Source organism: Rhinopithecus roxellana, chromosome 12, assembly GCF_007565055.1.
Source record: "Rhinopithecus roxellana isolate Shanxi Qingling chromosome 12, ASM756505v1, whole genome shotgun sequence".
NCBI lineage: Eukaryota > Metazoa > Chordata > Mammalia > Primates > Cercopithecidae > Rhinopithecus > Rhinopithecus roxellana.
In genome coordinates this window covers 26,378,158-26,392,233 of record NC_044560.1, presented here as the reverse complement: position 1 = coordinate 26,392,233, position 14,076 = coordinate 26,378,158, and the positions used below count along the sequence as shown (strand labels likewise).

The window sequence follows — 14,076 nt, the reverse complement described above, 5'->3', positions numbered from 1 at the left end:
GGGAGGCCGGGCGCGGTGGTTCACACCTGTAATCCCAGCACTTTGGGAGGCCGAGACGGGTGGATCACGAGGTCAGGAGATCGAGACCATCCTGGCTAACACGGTGAAACCCCGTCTCTACTAAAAACTACAAAAAACTAGCCGGGTGACGTGGCGGCACCTGTAGTCCCAGCTACTCGGGAGGCTGAGGCAGGAGAATGGCGTGAACCCGGGAGGCGGAGCTTGCAGTGAGCTGAGATCCGGCCACAGCACTCCAGCCTGGGTGACAGAGCGAGACTCTGTCTCAAAAAAAAAAAAAAAAAAAAAAAAAAAAGACTATCCTGGCTAACACGGTGAAACCCCGTCTCTACTAAAAATACAAAAAAATAGCCAGGCGTGGTGGCGGGCGCCTGTGGTCCCAGCTACTCAGGAGGCTGAGGTAGGAGAATGGCGTGAACCCGCGATGCAGAGGTTGCAGTGAGCCGAGATCGCGCCACTGCACCACTCCAGCCTGGGCAACAGAGTGAAACTCCGTCTCAAAAAAAAAAAAAAAAAAAAAAAAAGCAGGGAAAGCTGATCTCGAGGACCATCAGATCTCATGAGAACTCACTATCACGAGAACAGCATGGGGAAAACTGCCCCCGTAATCCAATCACTTCCCACCAGGTCTCTGCCTAAACACCTGGGATCACAACTCAAGATGAGATTCGAGTGGGGACACAAAGCCTAACCATATCACTTATAAATCTTGATGAGTTGATGTTTCCAAACCTCCACCTCAGTCAGTGCCATTTATCACATGTTGTGGGGTGGGGGTAGGAAGTGTTATGGCCTTAACGTTTGTGTCCCCTCAAAGTTCATGTGTTGATGTTCTAAACCCCAATGTGATGATATTTGGAGGTGGGGCCATTGGGAGATGATTATGTCATGAGGGTAGAGCCCCCAAGATGGGGTTCACGCCTTTATAAAAAGAAGAAAGAGGCTGGGCATGGTGGCTCACACCTGTAATCCCAGCACCGGCACTTTAGGAGGCCAAGGTGGGCAGCTCACCTCAAGTCAGGAGTTCGAGACCAGCCTGACCAACATGGTGAAACCCTGTCTCTACTAAAAATACAAAAATTAGCCAGGTGTGGTGGTGTGTGCCTGTAATCTCAGCTACTCAGGAGGCTGAGAGAGAAGAATTGCTTGAACCCAAGAGGCAAGGTTGCAGTGAGCCAAGATCGTGCCACTGCACTCCAGCCTGGGTAACAGATCAAGACTCCATGTCCAAAAAAAAGAAAAGGGAAAGAAAGAAAGAGGGACCAGAGCTTACACTCTGCCACGTGAGGACACTGCAAAAAAGCAGCTGCCTGCAACCTGGGAGGAGCGTTCCGGACAGTGAATCTGCCAGCTCCTTGCTCTTGCGCTTCCAGCCTGCCAAACTGTGAGAATAAATGTTTGTTGTTTAAGCTGCCTGGCAAGTGGCATTTTGTTAGCACAGCGCGAGCTGAGACGGGGATATAACCTAGAACAAACAACCGGCTTTGGGTTCCAAATTCCACGTTTGTGTCCACAGCAAGACTATCCTCTTGAAAGTCTGGCTTTGTTGGGGTAGAAAAAATTTTAAATGATAAAAGCCACAGCTTGCTACGGGCACTTGCTATAGCGCACAGGCAAGCACGCCGGCTCTCTCCACCTAAGTCCCATCTCTGGCTAACAAGGAAGCAGACAACCCACGCCTCCAGGGGCAGCTCAGTCAGGCACCCAGCTGGTGGGGGTTGGAGAAGAAAGCTCGACACTGTCTCCCAGAGTCCCTCAGCAGGCTTGGGCCCAAGGTACCCACTTAGTAACATGTTCAATACCTCCTCCCGCACTGGCTGCCTTCCCTTCCCCATTTCATGCCCCCGTCAGGGTTCCCTGATCTCCCCTCCCAAATAAACAACCTGAATCAAAATCGTTGTCTCAGACTCTGCTTTCTTTTACGAAGCAAAAACAGAGCTCAACGCCTGAGCACACAACTCCTACAGGCCGAAGGGCAGCTTTCCCGTTAGGAAATCCCTTTGTAAGCAGCAAGTCAGCAACAGGATGGACGGGAGGGACCTGCCTGAGGTTGAATTCACCTGGCCTCTAGGAGTCAATCAGAAAGGTTGAAGCGAGCACGAGAGCCCGCGGGCAGGGGTCTGATCCCTGACATACCCCCCAGGGTGGGGAGAGCAGGGCAGGGGAGGGGTCTAGGGTACACAGGTCTGTGAGTGTCCTGGGGGTGGAGGCTTGTGAGGGTGTGGAAGGGCTAAGGGAGACTGAGATAGGGTTGGGGCGTACACAAGGTGAGGTGCCCAAGACCAGAGACAGGCTGCACTGACAATGCCAGCCTGACACCAAGGATGGGACGGACCACCATGGCAGGGGATGTAGGGGCATGGAGACCAAAAGAAGCCAGAACAGAGTAGGGACACCCCCAATGCCTCTGCCACTGTGCAGACACCTGCACCCTGGTCACCACCACTGCATCCTATTAGCGTCCCGTGGGTTCATATGCCAGGCGGGGGACAGAAGGGGAAGAAGATGGGCCTAAAAGACTATCAATTCACCCCAAATAGACTGTGTTAGCCCCAAGAAGCAGCTTAAGCCCCAGAAATGACTATGTCACATTTAATTAAGAATTAGAGGCTGGGCACGGTGGCTCATGCCTGTAATCCCAGAACTTTGAGAGGCTGAGGTGGGTTGATCACCTGAGGTCAGGAGTTCAAGACCAGCCTGGCCAACATGGAAAAACCCTGTCTCTACTAAAAATATAAAAATTAGCCAGGCGTAGTGGCAGGCACCTGTAATCCCAACTACTTGGAAGACTGAGGCAGAAGAATCGCTTGAACCCAGGAGGAGGAGGTTGCAGGGAGCTGAGACGGTGCCACTGCACTCCAGCCTGGGCAAGAGTGAGACTCCATGTCAAAAAAAAAAAACAAAAAAATAGAATTAGAGTTTTCTGCTATGGGATGTCCAAACTACAGGAAGGTCAGTTATTGGAACACAGTGAGAGGGCCATTTCTGTGTCCTGACTGTAGGTCTCCCCCCACTGCAGGCAGTCGGGCTCCAAGGCGGGGGACTGCTCAGATGCTGGATGAGGACAGCCTCTGCTTCCCTCCCACCTTTGGAGTCCATGGCTTGGGGCCAGAAGTGCCCAGGGAACAATTCCCACCTCCCTCTGAGGAATGGGGGTGTCAGGCCTTGACCTCTCCAGGCCTGAGCACAGAGACAGGAACAGAGGCGTCTGGCAGTAACCCAGCATGGCAGGCTAGCTTTCCCCCGGGGTGGGGTTGGGGCAACCTGTCACTAGCCAGAGATTCTCAATCAGCCGCTGTGCAGGATTCCTGCTGGGAGACCAGCCTGGCTCACAGCTGCCTCCTGAGAACTGGGCTTGTCTGCAGCCTCGGCCTGCTCACCAGGGGTGGAGAAAGTAGTTTTCCCCCTTGGGGAAGGGCAAGGGGATGAAGGCCCATTAACTGATAAACTCCGGGCCCTCTGAGCTGTGGCTTGCATGGCTGGGGCATCTGTCATGGCCCCTCCTTCCCTCCACCCAATCACTGGGGCCTGAGAACCACCCAGGACCCCACTGCTCATGAGCTCCTGTCCCAGACCCTCCTTCCTCATCCTCAGGCTTCCCCGCCACCACTTCTGCCCACATACCTCTCCTAAGCGCAGAGAGGGCGTCCGTGTGGCTAAATCCAAGACAGGCCTCAGGCTCCTCCTTAGCCTTAGCAGCATTCAGCACAGATCACCCCTCCCCTTCCAACCCTCGCCCTGCCCTCCCAGTCTTCCACCTTCATCCTGGCATCTCAGCCTCCCCCCTGCTTCCTGATCAGCTCCTGGACCTCCCGACACTGGCCTTCCCTGGACTCTGTCCTCACACCTCCTCCGTCCACTCTGCTCTCTTGGAGGCTGCATCCAGGCTCAGGCACCCCTGGTATGGACCTCTCTGCTGACTCCAAATTCACACAGTCAACTGTCCTCCCTACGTCTCCACTCGGATGCCCAAAGGCAACTTAAATGTAGCCCATCCAAACCCCATTCCCGCTCTTCCTGCAGAAAAGCTGCCCCTCACAGCTACCCTGCCAGGGAAGCTGGCAGCTCTGACCTTCCTGTCGCCAGGCCAGACCCCGGGGGCATGCTTGACTCCTGTCTTTCCTTCCCAGCCCATCTATCTGCAAACCCAGTGGGCTCTGGGACAACAGAATCCATCCCGAAGCTGACCACTCTCCATTGCTGCCCCCTGCCTCTCGAGCCGGGCTGACTGCAACAGCTCTCAACAGGAGGGCTCCTGGCTCCCACACTGGTGTCCCCACCTCCACGGATTATTCTTAATTTAGTAGCCAAACGTGATTGTTTGAAAACATCAGACAGATGGTGTCCCTCTTCTGCTTGAAACCCTCCAGTGACTTCCCACTGCCCACTGCCTCCTCTCCCCAGCCCGTCCCTGCTCCAGCCACACTCCTGCCTCCGCGCTTTGCACCTGCACTTGCCCTCAGCCCGAAATGTTCTACCACCCGATGTCTGCTCTGCCTTCAGGTCTTAGCTTGGAGGTCACCTCCTCAGTGAGGCCTCCTGACCACCCTTTTTGACATCATGAGCCCCCTCCCCAGCACTCCCCATCCCCCTTCTCTGTTATGTCTCTCCAGAGCTCAAATATCATCTGACATATTTTTCTCCTTGTCTGTTCCCTCCCGCCCCCACCAGTAGAATGGAGAGCGGGTGTGTATGGGATTTGTCTTTTTCACTACACCCTACCCAGTGTCTACTTGAAAACGGGTCTGGGCGATTACTTGAAAACGCAATCGGCATTCAGTGAACACTGAATGAATGATGGTCCGTTCCCATGGCAGGGACTCCCTGAGACACAGATTAAGGCACTTGCCTGACGTACCCCAGCTGCTAAGTGGGGAGAGCACAGTAGCAACTCTGCTCTGTTTGTCTCCAAACTTTTGCTCTGGGGGCGAGTAGTCTGGGGGCTAAGAGCCACCTTGGTGGCAGACAGACTATAGTTCCAGGCCTGACTTTGAGGCTCTGAGGCTTCCTAGGCAGGTTGCTTAAATTCCCTGAACTTCAGACCCCTCACCTCCAAAATGAGGCAAACAAAAGCAGCCTCAGAGAACAGTTGTAACGAAGAAAGGAGCTCAGGCACCCGGAGCACTCTGGGTATTATTAGGTATTATTACCCTTATCAATATCTAAGGCCAGGCCTCCACTCACATGTGAGGCACGTCCTCGGTGGGTCTCGGGAGCCGTTCGCAGTACTCGTGACCCTCCCTTGCTCTGTTGTTGGAGGCGCGGAGATGAGCTGGTGACTGACGTGATAATTTCACTGAAGTAGTAAAGTCAGTCGTTTTCTCCGTGACGGGATTTAACGGGCGTCATTCGATCTCCCAGGTCCCTTTTAGCCGAGTGATCTGTAGGTCTAGGATCTAACAGGCCCGTGGAGATCCCAGATGCCAGCTCCAGCACCAAAGAGGAACCTCCTCAATAAGAACCGCCAGCCTCAAATCATTTGGAGCGAGGATATAAGGAACCATCACCTAAAACGCCACTGGAGGGCTCTTCCAGATGCTTTCTGTGGTGTTGGTACCTGGAACTCTGCGACACATCATCCCCTCCATTCTAGAGATAAGGAAACAGAGGGACGTGCTGGGAGCCATACAGCCACATTTTCGTGGGACTGGACTTGAACGCAGGCCTGCCAGACCCTAGAGTCCAGGCTCACTCCTTGTCCCAGGCAGCCTCGACTCACTGGTCTCTGTCTCAGGAAGTCTTGGTTGACATTTGATTGATGGGATAAACACACCTCCTGGGAGGCCCATTCAGACAGAGTATTTGTTCAATAACCCACTTGTTCAACAAAAATGGAACCAGGGCACTTTATTCTCTTCCAAGAGAGGTAGACAGGGCAGTGATGGTTCTTTGGATACAAAATGGGATCCTGAGGCCCAAAGGAGGTGGACACGTCTGAGCCGTAGTCAGTGTGGGACCTTCAGGTGTACTGGTTCCTCTGGACCAGTTTCCTTTCTCCCCTTCCTGGGGACCCACACTGGCTACCTCCTTCTGGGCATAGCCAACTTCTGTCTACCCTCCACCTGAGCACGGGCTGCTCCTCCATCCCCCTTCCTCCTCCGCAGCACCCTCGATCTCCTCAAGCCTTCACTCGTGGGTATTTACGCCTGCCCTCCCCGCTACATCATGCACTTCCTGTGGGCATGGAGAGCTGCAGTCTTGCCCACATAGCACAGTGCCCGGCAAATAGCAGGAACTTGAGGGGTTTGCAAAATGAGTAATAAATGACTTCTCTAGTGGGCGAGAATCTATCAGGAGGTTAGCACCCGGCTGGAATGTCCACTCCTTGGTAGTTTTTCCACTGGGTTCCCAGAACTTCAGTGGAAAGAGCTCAATGCAAGTACCGGTGGGTGGTGGGTAGACAGATGACAGAGAGGCAGAGGGTGGGAAGATGGAGGAAACACTTCCCTTTTGGGTGGTGGCTTTTGATTTTGACTTTCTTTCCTGCAGGCAGCTCTGGAAATCTAAGGATAAACTGAGCCAGAAGAGAGGAGCCAGGGCCAGAGGCAGCCCCACCTGCCCATCCCACCTGCAGCCTAGGCTCTGCTCCTGCTGCTAATGGATCTCACCTGAAGCCCACCCAGTCCTCCCTCTGACCCCAAGTCCTAGGACATGGCTGCCAGTTTGCAGAGAAGTCCCTCAGCTTCCCCTCCCTGCTGGCTTGCACTGTTAGACACCAAGGCCTTCCGCCCCCACGCTACTCCAGAGCTGGGGTGAACCAGTTTTTTTTCCAAAAAATATTCAGAAAAGAAGCTCCCAGAGCTCCCTCTGGAGCAGAAGTGAGCTTTCTTCTAAAGTAGAAATGGTCATATCTGTGCCACCTCATCCTTCACCACTCACCACTCAAGCCACATCTGAAATGTGGCTATGGTGACTAAGAGATTGAATGTTTGATTTCATTTTCATTAATTTGAAAATTAATTAGCCACCTGTGGTAAATGGTAACTAGATTGGACTGTGAGGTTCTAGAGCCAATTCCCGCAGCAGCTCCACCCTCCGGCCAAGCCTAAGAGTTACTCCTGGGTCCTGAATAACCCCTCTCTACCAATAGCTGCTCTCTCTGTCTCTTTCCCATCATGTCTTTAAAAAACCACAACAAAACCTCAATCCAAGTCCGGATGTAACTCTTGTCTTTTATTCCAGCATCTCCCAGAGCTCCAATATGTACAGACTTTATTTATACACATATAATATACACCATATATACGTATTTATAGATATTCACACACCAGCCCACACACTCGCACACACTCACACGCACACACCCTTCCAGGAGGGGTGTGTGGCTGCCTTGGAGCCCCGCTAGGGCCCGAACAAGTGATACTGGGCTTGCCAGGCAGTTGTGAGGTTTTGTGTTTTTTGCTTTTAAAAAGAAGGCCATTTCCTCCAGATGTGTCCTCCCTCTCCCCAAGCCCTAAAACTTCTCCCCAAAACACTCCGAAAAATTTTTTTTAAAAAGAAGAGGTATTCCTTTGCTCTGCCCAAGTAGTTTCTGGAGAGTCCAGGCCCATCCACACATCCGTGCAGGTCTCTAGAGCACAAGAGCCGGTGGTAGCCTCGGTCAGGCCTGCAGCTGTGCCCTCTGAGGGGAGATGGGAGGGGCTATAGCATCAAGGGCACCTGCCAGATGAGGAGGGTGCTGTCTGTCTCCCCACATGGGGCCGGCCTCCCACTGCTGCCCAGTGCGCTGCCAAAGTTGCGGTAGCCCTGCCCACCGGAGATGATGGCCACGGAGCAAATCTCCTTGCGGTGGGCGTCGCGGGCGCAGGGACGGCTGCGCACCCAGACGTCGGGGTCGTCGGCCATCTCGTAAATGGAGCCGTCCTCCTCGCTGTGCTCCAGGGCCGCGCCATCAGCAGGCGCCGGCTCCCGCATGGAGAGCAGTGGGCCCGGGAGGTGTGCGGTGGAGCGCAGACGGTACTGCAAGAGGATGCCCTTCTTGCGGGTCAGCTCTCGGCCCACGTGGCTGTCGGGCACAGGCCCGTGTGCCTGCCCGTCTGGCTTGTCCTCCTCAGCCCGGGGCCCCTCAGCCTCCTCCTGGTCACTCCGCAGGATGTCAGGGGCCAGGATGCTGGTAGCCACAGCCAGGAAGGCCACAGGCCCACAGTGCCCGTTGAGTGAGACCATGCCTTTCCCTGCAGAAAATGGGGCGAGAGAGAAAGGGACCCAAAGGCCCAGCGCATTAAGGAGGCACCTGAGTCTCTCTCCTGGAGAACTCTCTGTGTGGGTATTTTTGGAGGGGTCACTTCTTCTATGTTGGCACCTCCCCCGAAGGCCACAGGTCTGGCTATCCCGTGCTCCTGCACAACTTCCTCAGGGAAGCGGAACAGGAACGACCTTATACACCACATGGGGGAGCCTCAGTGTGAAATTCCAAGAATTTCCTCGTCTCTGAGCCTTTGCCAAGAGGCTGCCTCTACCTAGAAATCCTTTCCCGTCTACCTGATTCTGCAACTCTTTCTGCAAGGCCCAGCTCAAGCTTCTCACTGTGAATCCCTCCTGAATTCACGCATGGGGAGCTGCCCATCCCAGTCTCTGTGTCCCCAACCCCCGGAGCACCCTCATCCCAGCACCTGTCACCCGAGCTATGATGACACCCAGGAGACCATCAGCTTGTTGACAGCAGGGTCTCTGCCTGATTCATCCCCACATCCCAGGATTCCACCTGGAAATAGACCCTCCACAAATGCCTTTTGGATGGACAAAATGCCCTATTTGATGAAACCTTGAAAATAGAAAATCTCAGAATTTAGAAGCAATTTTTTTTTTTTTTTTTTTTGAAATGGAGTCTCACTCTGTCCCCCAGGCTGGAGTGCAATGGCACAATCTCTGCTCACTGCAACCTCCACATCCCAAGTTCAAGAAATTCTCTTGCCTCAGCCTCCCAAGTAACTGGGATTACAGGCACACGCTGCCACGCCCGGCTTTTTTTTTTTTTTTTTTTTTTTAAGTAGAGACGGGGTTTCACTACGTTGCTCAGGCTGGTCTCAAACTCCTGAGCTCAGGCAATCCACCCGCCTCGGCCTCCCAAAGTGCTAGGATTACAGGTGTGAGTCACCGTGCCCGGCCAAAGCAACTCTTCTTTAGCAGAAAGACTCGAGGTCTGCGCAGGGAGCCGGCCCACCCCCAGGGCTTCCGATCGGCCCTGCTCCCTTGCTGAAAGAGACCACAGTCATCATTCTCAGGGCAGAGGCAAAAGGGGCCCCGGGGCTCCAGGCATCCAAGTGTGGGGGGCTTCTCTAATCCTGTCCTTGTTCTCCTGGGCCCAGTGGCAGAGATCAGAGCAGACCTTCCTCTGATCTATGCGAACACATTCATTTGCACAGGGACCCCACGAGGAGGCTGGGCCTGGCCCCAGAAGCGCTTAGTTATTTCTCTCTCTGGAGCCTGGACATCTTGAAACTGCTATGGGAAGGAGCAGAAAGGGCCAGTGGAGCCCCTGCCATTAGGCAGGTGTCTCAGCCAGGCCCCAAGCCACTCTTGCGTTCATCTGCCAGATTAGGAAACTGAGACTTGGAAAGGTGGGAGACTGTGGGGCTGGGACGATTCGGTTCTACTGGCCACCGTGCCACCTGAGATGAGAGGAAGCTGGAGACTGGAACCCCATCCCCATACCGATGAGGGCATAATACACCCTCCCTGCCGAGTCCCACCGGCCAGCTGCAGCTGACCCCCAGGTCCTGCCAACACCAGCTCCCAAAGCCTCACCTGTGATCTTAGGGATGCCTTCCAGCCGAGGCACGGGCAGCAGGACGATGACACCCTGGTCAGTGCCCACCCAGAGCAGACCCTGGCAGATCAGGAGGCTGGTGACACATAAGTGCTTCTGACCTGCAGAGAGAGAGGGCGGCTGAGCAGTGCCCTCCTGGGGAGACGGCATGGGCTCTGGGCGCCACCATGAAGTGAGGGCATGGCACAGCGGGCTCCTCCCCTGAAACCAGCAAGAAGCTGGATGGTGGGGTGGGTAAGAGCTGGGGCTTTGGGGGCTAACCTGCCTGGGGTCTGGCTGTGGGGTCCTCCAGCTGGGCACTCCCCTAACCAGCCTCAGTTTCCTCCTGTGTAAAGTGGGGCTGCCATGCGGATGCATTGGGGGAACACCACAAGCACAGTGCCTGGTCTATGTGCGCTCTCAATACACAGTGGCCAGGTCATCTGGCACAAAGGGTTGTCCAAGGGCAACCCAAGCAGGGATCCAGCTGGCCAGCTATAAGCAAAACCAGGGAAGACTGGGGAGGTGCAAGCTTCTCAATGGTGTTGGTGCAAATGGAAGGCATAAGGGCTGGGTAGGGCTCGAGAGGCATCCAGGTGGGTCTGCTGCAGCCCTCAGGGCCTGCCTGTGTGGATGCTTCTTCAGATGAGGTCACAGCACATCCTGCAGGCCCTGGGCCCAAGAGTAAAGCAGAAAACTCGCTGGTGGGAAGCAGCATGTTTCCGATGCCAGCCCAGATTCATTCCTTTTAGCTCTCCCCCTCAGTGCTGTCTCTTCATTTTAGCAAGAATGGCAATGTCAGGGAGGGCGTGGGGGCAGTCCCCTGCTCCTGACAGAGAAGATGCCAGGTGTGGGCTGCCCAGCACAGTGGCCGAGAACAGGGCTCCAGAGCCAGGCGCGGGGCTCACACCTTGGCTCTGCCACTCTCCAGCTACGTGACCTGGGGCCCATCCTAAACTCCTCTGGGCCATGGTGTCCTCACGTGTAAAAGGGGACAAGGATAATACAGTCACATGTCACATAATGACCTTTCGGTCAACAACAGACCATGTATACAATGGCAGTCCTATAGGACCATATTTTTACTGTCCCTTTTTGATGTTTAGAACACAAATACTCTCCATTGGGTTAAATGAATGAACGTAAAACAACCCTGTGCCCACACATGGCACAATGGGCATATTATCTGCTGTCATCACTGCTGCTGCACTGCTGCCAACAATTCTGAGCAACGGGAATGGGCACAATGGAGAGGCTGGGAGTGCTGGGGGCAGGAGGCTCTCTGAGGGGGCTAAGAGGCATGGAGTATAGGCTGCCAGCTCAGGGACAGACCCCCCACCACGTCACACACAGGGTGTACGGCTCTGACATACTTCCTTGGGCTTCACTGGGCACCTGCCTTTCTAAAGGGCTGTCTCCTTCTTGCCCTAATCCTGCTGCCTTCTGGGAGAGGCTTAGGCTGCATTCCAGAAAGTTCCCACTTTCTGCTGCTTCTGGTCCATGGATCACACTTGAAAAAATACAGCTTTGGAGTTTCCAAAGCACTTGTATACCTGCTCTTATCTGACAGAAGCCTTGCAACAGCCAAGACGTACGCAAGACACAAATGCTGGCCCCATTTTCCAGGCACGAATGTTAAGGCTCAAAGAGGCCCCCAGCTGGTGAGTGCAGGGTGGGGTAGAGTTGAGGGCTACTGCTCACCACCGCCCAGTGCTTCCATCACCTCTCCCTCCTTGGGTGTGACACTTCAACTCCATACATGTGGGTGTATGTGCTTCCTCTGCAGTGTAGGCATGGAGAGAAATGGTGTGTCTCTCTCACCCCAAAAGGCAGGTTACCGACTCAGGGTACACCCAGCATTGCCTAACACAGTGTGCCATCCCATCAGCAATTCATTTACCTCCCAGATGCCTACTGCATGGCAGACACCACACTTGGTGCTGGGGGCACAGCTGGGACCACGTACACAGAGTCTTGTCATAAGGAGCAGATACTCTAGAGCTTTCTTTGATGATGGACATGTTGACAGCCATCAGCCATATGTGGCTTCCGAGCACTGGAAATATAGCTAGTGGCACCGAGGGACTGAATGCGTTATTTTCTTTCATTGTAATAATGGCTACTGTAGTAGCCACAAAGACGTAGAGAGGAGATATAGGAAACAAAAACAGAAACAAGGGATGTAAACACCAGGCAGAGGATTGAAACAGGGCGATGGGGCAGAGCCAGTGGAGGATTCCCGGGTCTTCAGGCCTCTCTCTGCTTCCTGGAAGGATGGGGAGGCAGGCGTGAGGCTGCGAACTCTGGGCAACAAGGCAGAGGTGACCACACCAAGACCTGACCCGAGGCCCAGGAGACAGGGCATGCAAAAGCCCTGTGACAGGAACGAGCTCAGCCAGCCCACCGAGCAGAGTGAAGTCAGTGCAGCTGGGGCACAGAAGGCAGACTCCAGATGGTCAGAAGAGGGGATGGGTCAGGGCCAGGACTGGGGCTCTTAATTCTGGCTGCAGTGAAAAGCTACCGGAAAGCCTAGGCAGGGGAGTGGCGTGACCTGATTTGAGTGGAACGTTCTAGCTGCAGTTGTGGAGGGTGGGAATAGGAGGAGCAAGGAGCCCAGCAGGGGCTCCCACAGCTGCCCAGGCAGGAAGGGAGGCAAGGAGAGCCCAACCTGTTCGAGACCTGTTTGGAGCAGAACTACAGAGCTGCTGGGAGAGGGGAGCAGGGGCGGAGCGAAGGAAGGAACCCAGGACAGCACTGAGGCTCCCCTGCCTGGAGCAGCTGGGTGCACAGCAGTGCCATGGCCTGGGATGGCAAAGGAGCAGGTTTGGGGGTTGAAGCCCAGAGCTCCTGGTTGGATGTGTGGTCTGAGACACAAATTAGACACCTGAGTGGAGCTATCGAGCAGGCAGTGGGATTCGAGTCTGGCAACATGATGCAACCTCAAAAAATCACATTCATAGTGCCCATGCAATGTGGAAACACAAACCCGGCTGGAAGAAAAGCCCACTAGTGATTTACAGGCTTGGCAACAGGGACTATTTCACAAACAGTACCTGGGTGTCTGTGGAGCTGGGACTCTTTCCCACACCTAAATCCATTCCAAAAGTGAATGAAGGCTCACTATGATGGCAGCCTCCGGTCAGGCCCCCAGCCCTCCTGGAGTTGGCCAGCATGGGAGGTTCAGGCCATGAGTTCCTTTCCTCAACACCTGACTTCTCTTCTTAGCCCTAGTCAAGGCCTGTGATGACCTTATTTTGCTGTTTGTTTACTTATGACAAGCTTTGTGAGGGCAGTGGCTTATCTGTGTGCTCATGGTCAACTCCCCAACTCCTGGCCAAGTACCTTGGCTCATGGGAGACTCTCAAGAAGTATCTGTGAGTGAATGAGTAAATGGATGGATGGATGGATAAAGGAAAGGAGAAAACTTGGACAAATCACTTCTCTCATCCATCAGTGAGTACTACAAACCTCCCTTGCTCAATTTTATAATTATTAGAGATACTAAATATATACACACATATGTACACATACAATATATACACACGACTGAGCACAGCTCTTAGCCCATAGTATACAATCAATACATAGAGGCTATGAGGATAATGTTTACGATTATTAAAAGGATCTGGACGCTAATGTCTTAAGATCAGCTCCATCAGAGCCATAAACCCACAAGAACAATAAAGCCAAGAGAGGGGACAGTAGTGAATTTTTCATTCCACAAGCCTCATCGCCTCCCTCTCCAGGGCCCCCAGGGCATGGAGACCGGCAGGAGACCATTTCCCGATGCCCCTGCATCCTCCCGGCCCCCACTGGACGGCGAAACCGACAAATGGGAGGAAGGCAAGCAAGAAATGGAAAGAGATGCTGGAACTGAGAAATGACTTCATCTGCAGACCTCATTCTGGGGCCTTCCCCCTCCCCCTCCGCCTCAGGGAAAGAGCAAGACACTTCACAAACAGTCCGAAAGAAAAAAAAAAATTCTAATGGTGAATAAATATTTTATCACAGAGACTTAATGCAGCAGTGTTCAACTCACCCAAGCCATCTATCTGGAGATATACAACTTTAAAAAGCTCAGGCTCTCGGAGAACATTTTATTAATGACCTGTCTGGTTAAAAGGAGGAGGGAGTTTAGGTTAAAAAATGCATTAATACCAGTCGGGTACTCGAGTGGAAGAAAGGGGTCAGGGGAAGGAAGCGTGATAAATTTTTAACACACCCTAAAAAAATCCACACTTAGTGGAGGAACAAATTTATTACTAATTATGCAATTATTTCATTTGGTGGTGTGGGGGAAGGAAAAAAAT

General features: G+C 53.6%; 1 protein-coding gene across 11 annotated transcripts in view; it reads right to left on the bottom strand.

The window, feature by feature from the left end:
* Positions 1-7,164: 7,164 nt before the first annotated feature.
* ARHGEF10L (Rho guanine nucleotide exchange factor 10 like) overlaps positions 7,165-14,076 on the bottom strand; it is a 182,075-nt gene continuing 175,163 nt past the window's right edge. For all 11 annotated transcript variants that reach the window (XM_010373032.2, XM_030912690.1, XM_030912689.1 and 8 more), the window contains 2 exons: positions 9,766-9,888; positions 7,165-8,192 (listed from right to left, as the gene is read on the bottom strand). In XM_010373032.2, the coding sequence (XP_010371334.1) occupies positions 7,660-8,192; positions 9,766-9,888 (656 nt within the window). In that variant the 3' untranslated portion in view covers positions 7,165-7,659. The remainder of the gene's footprint in view (positions 8,193-9,765; positions 9,889-14,076) is intronic.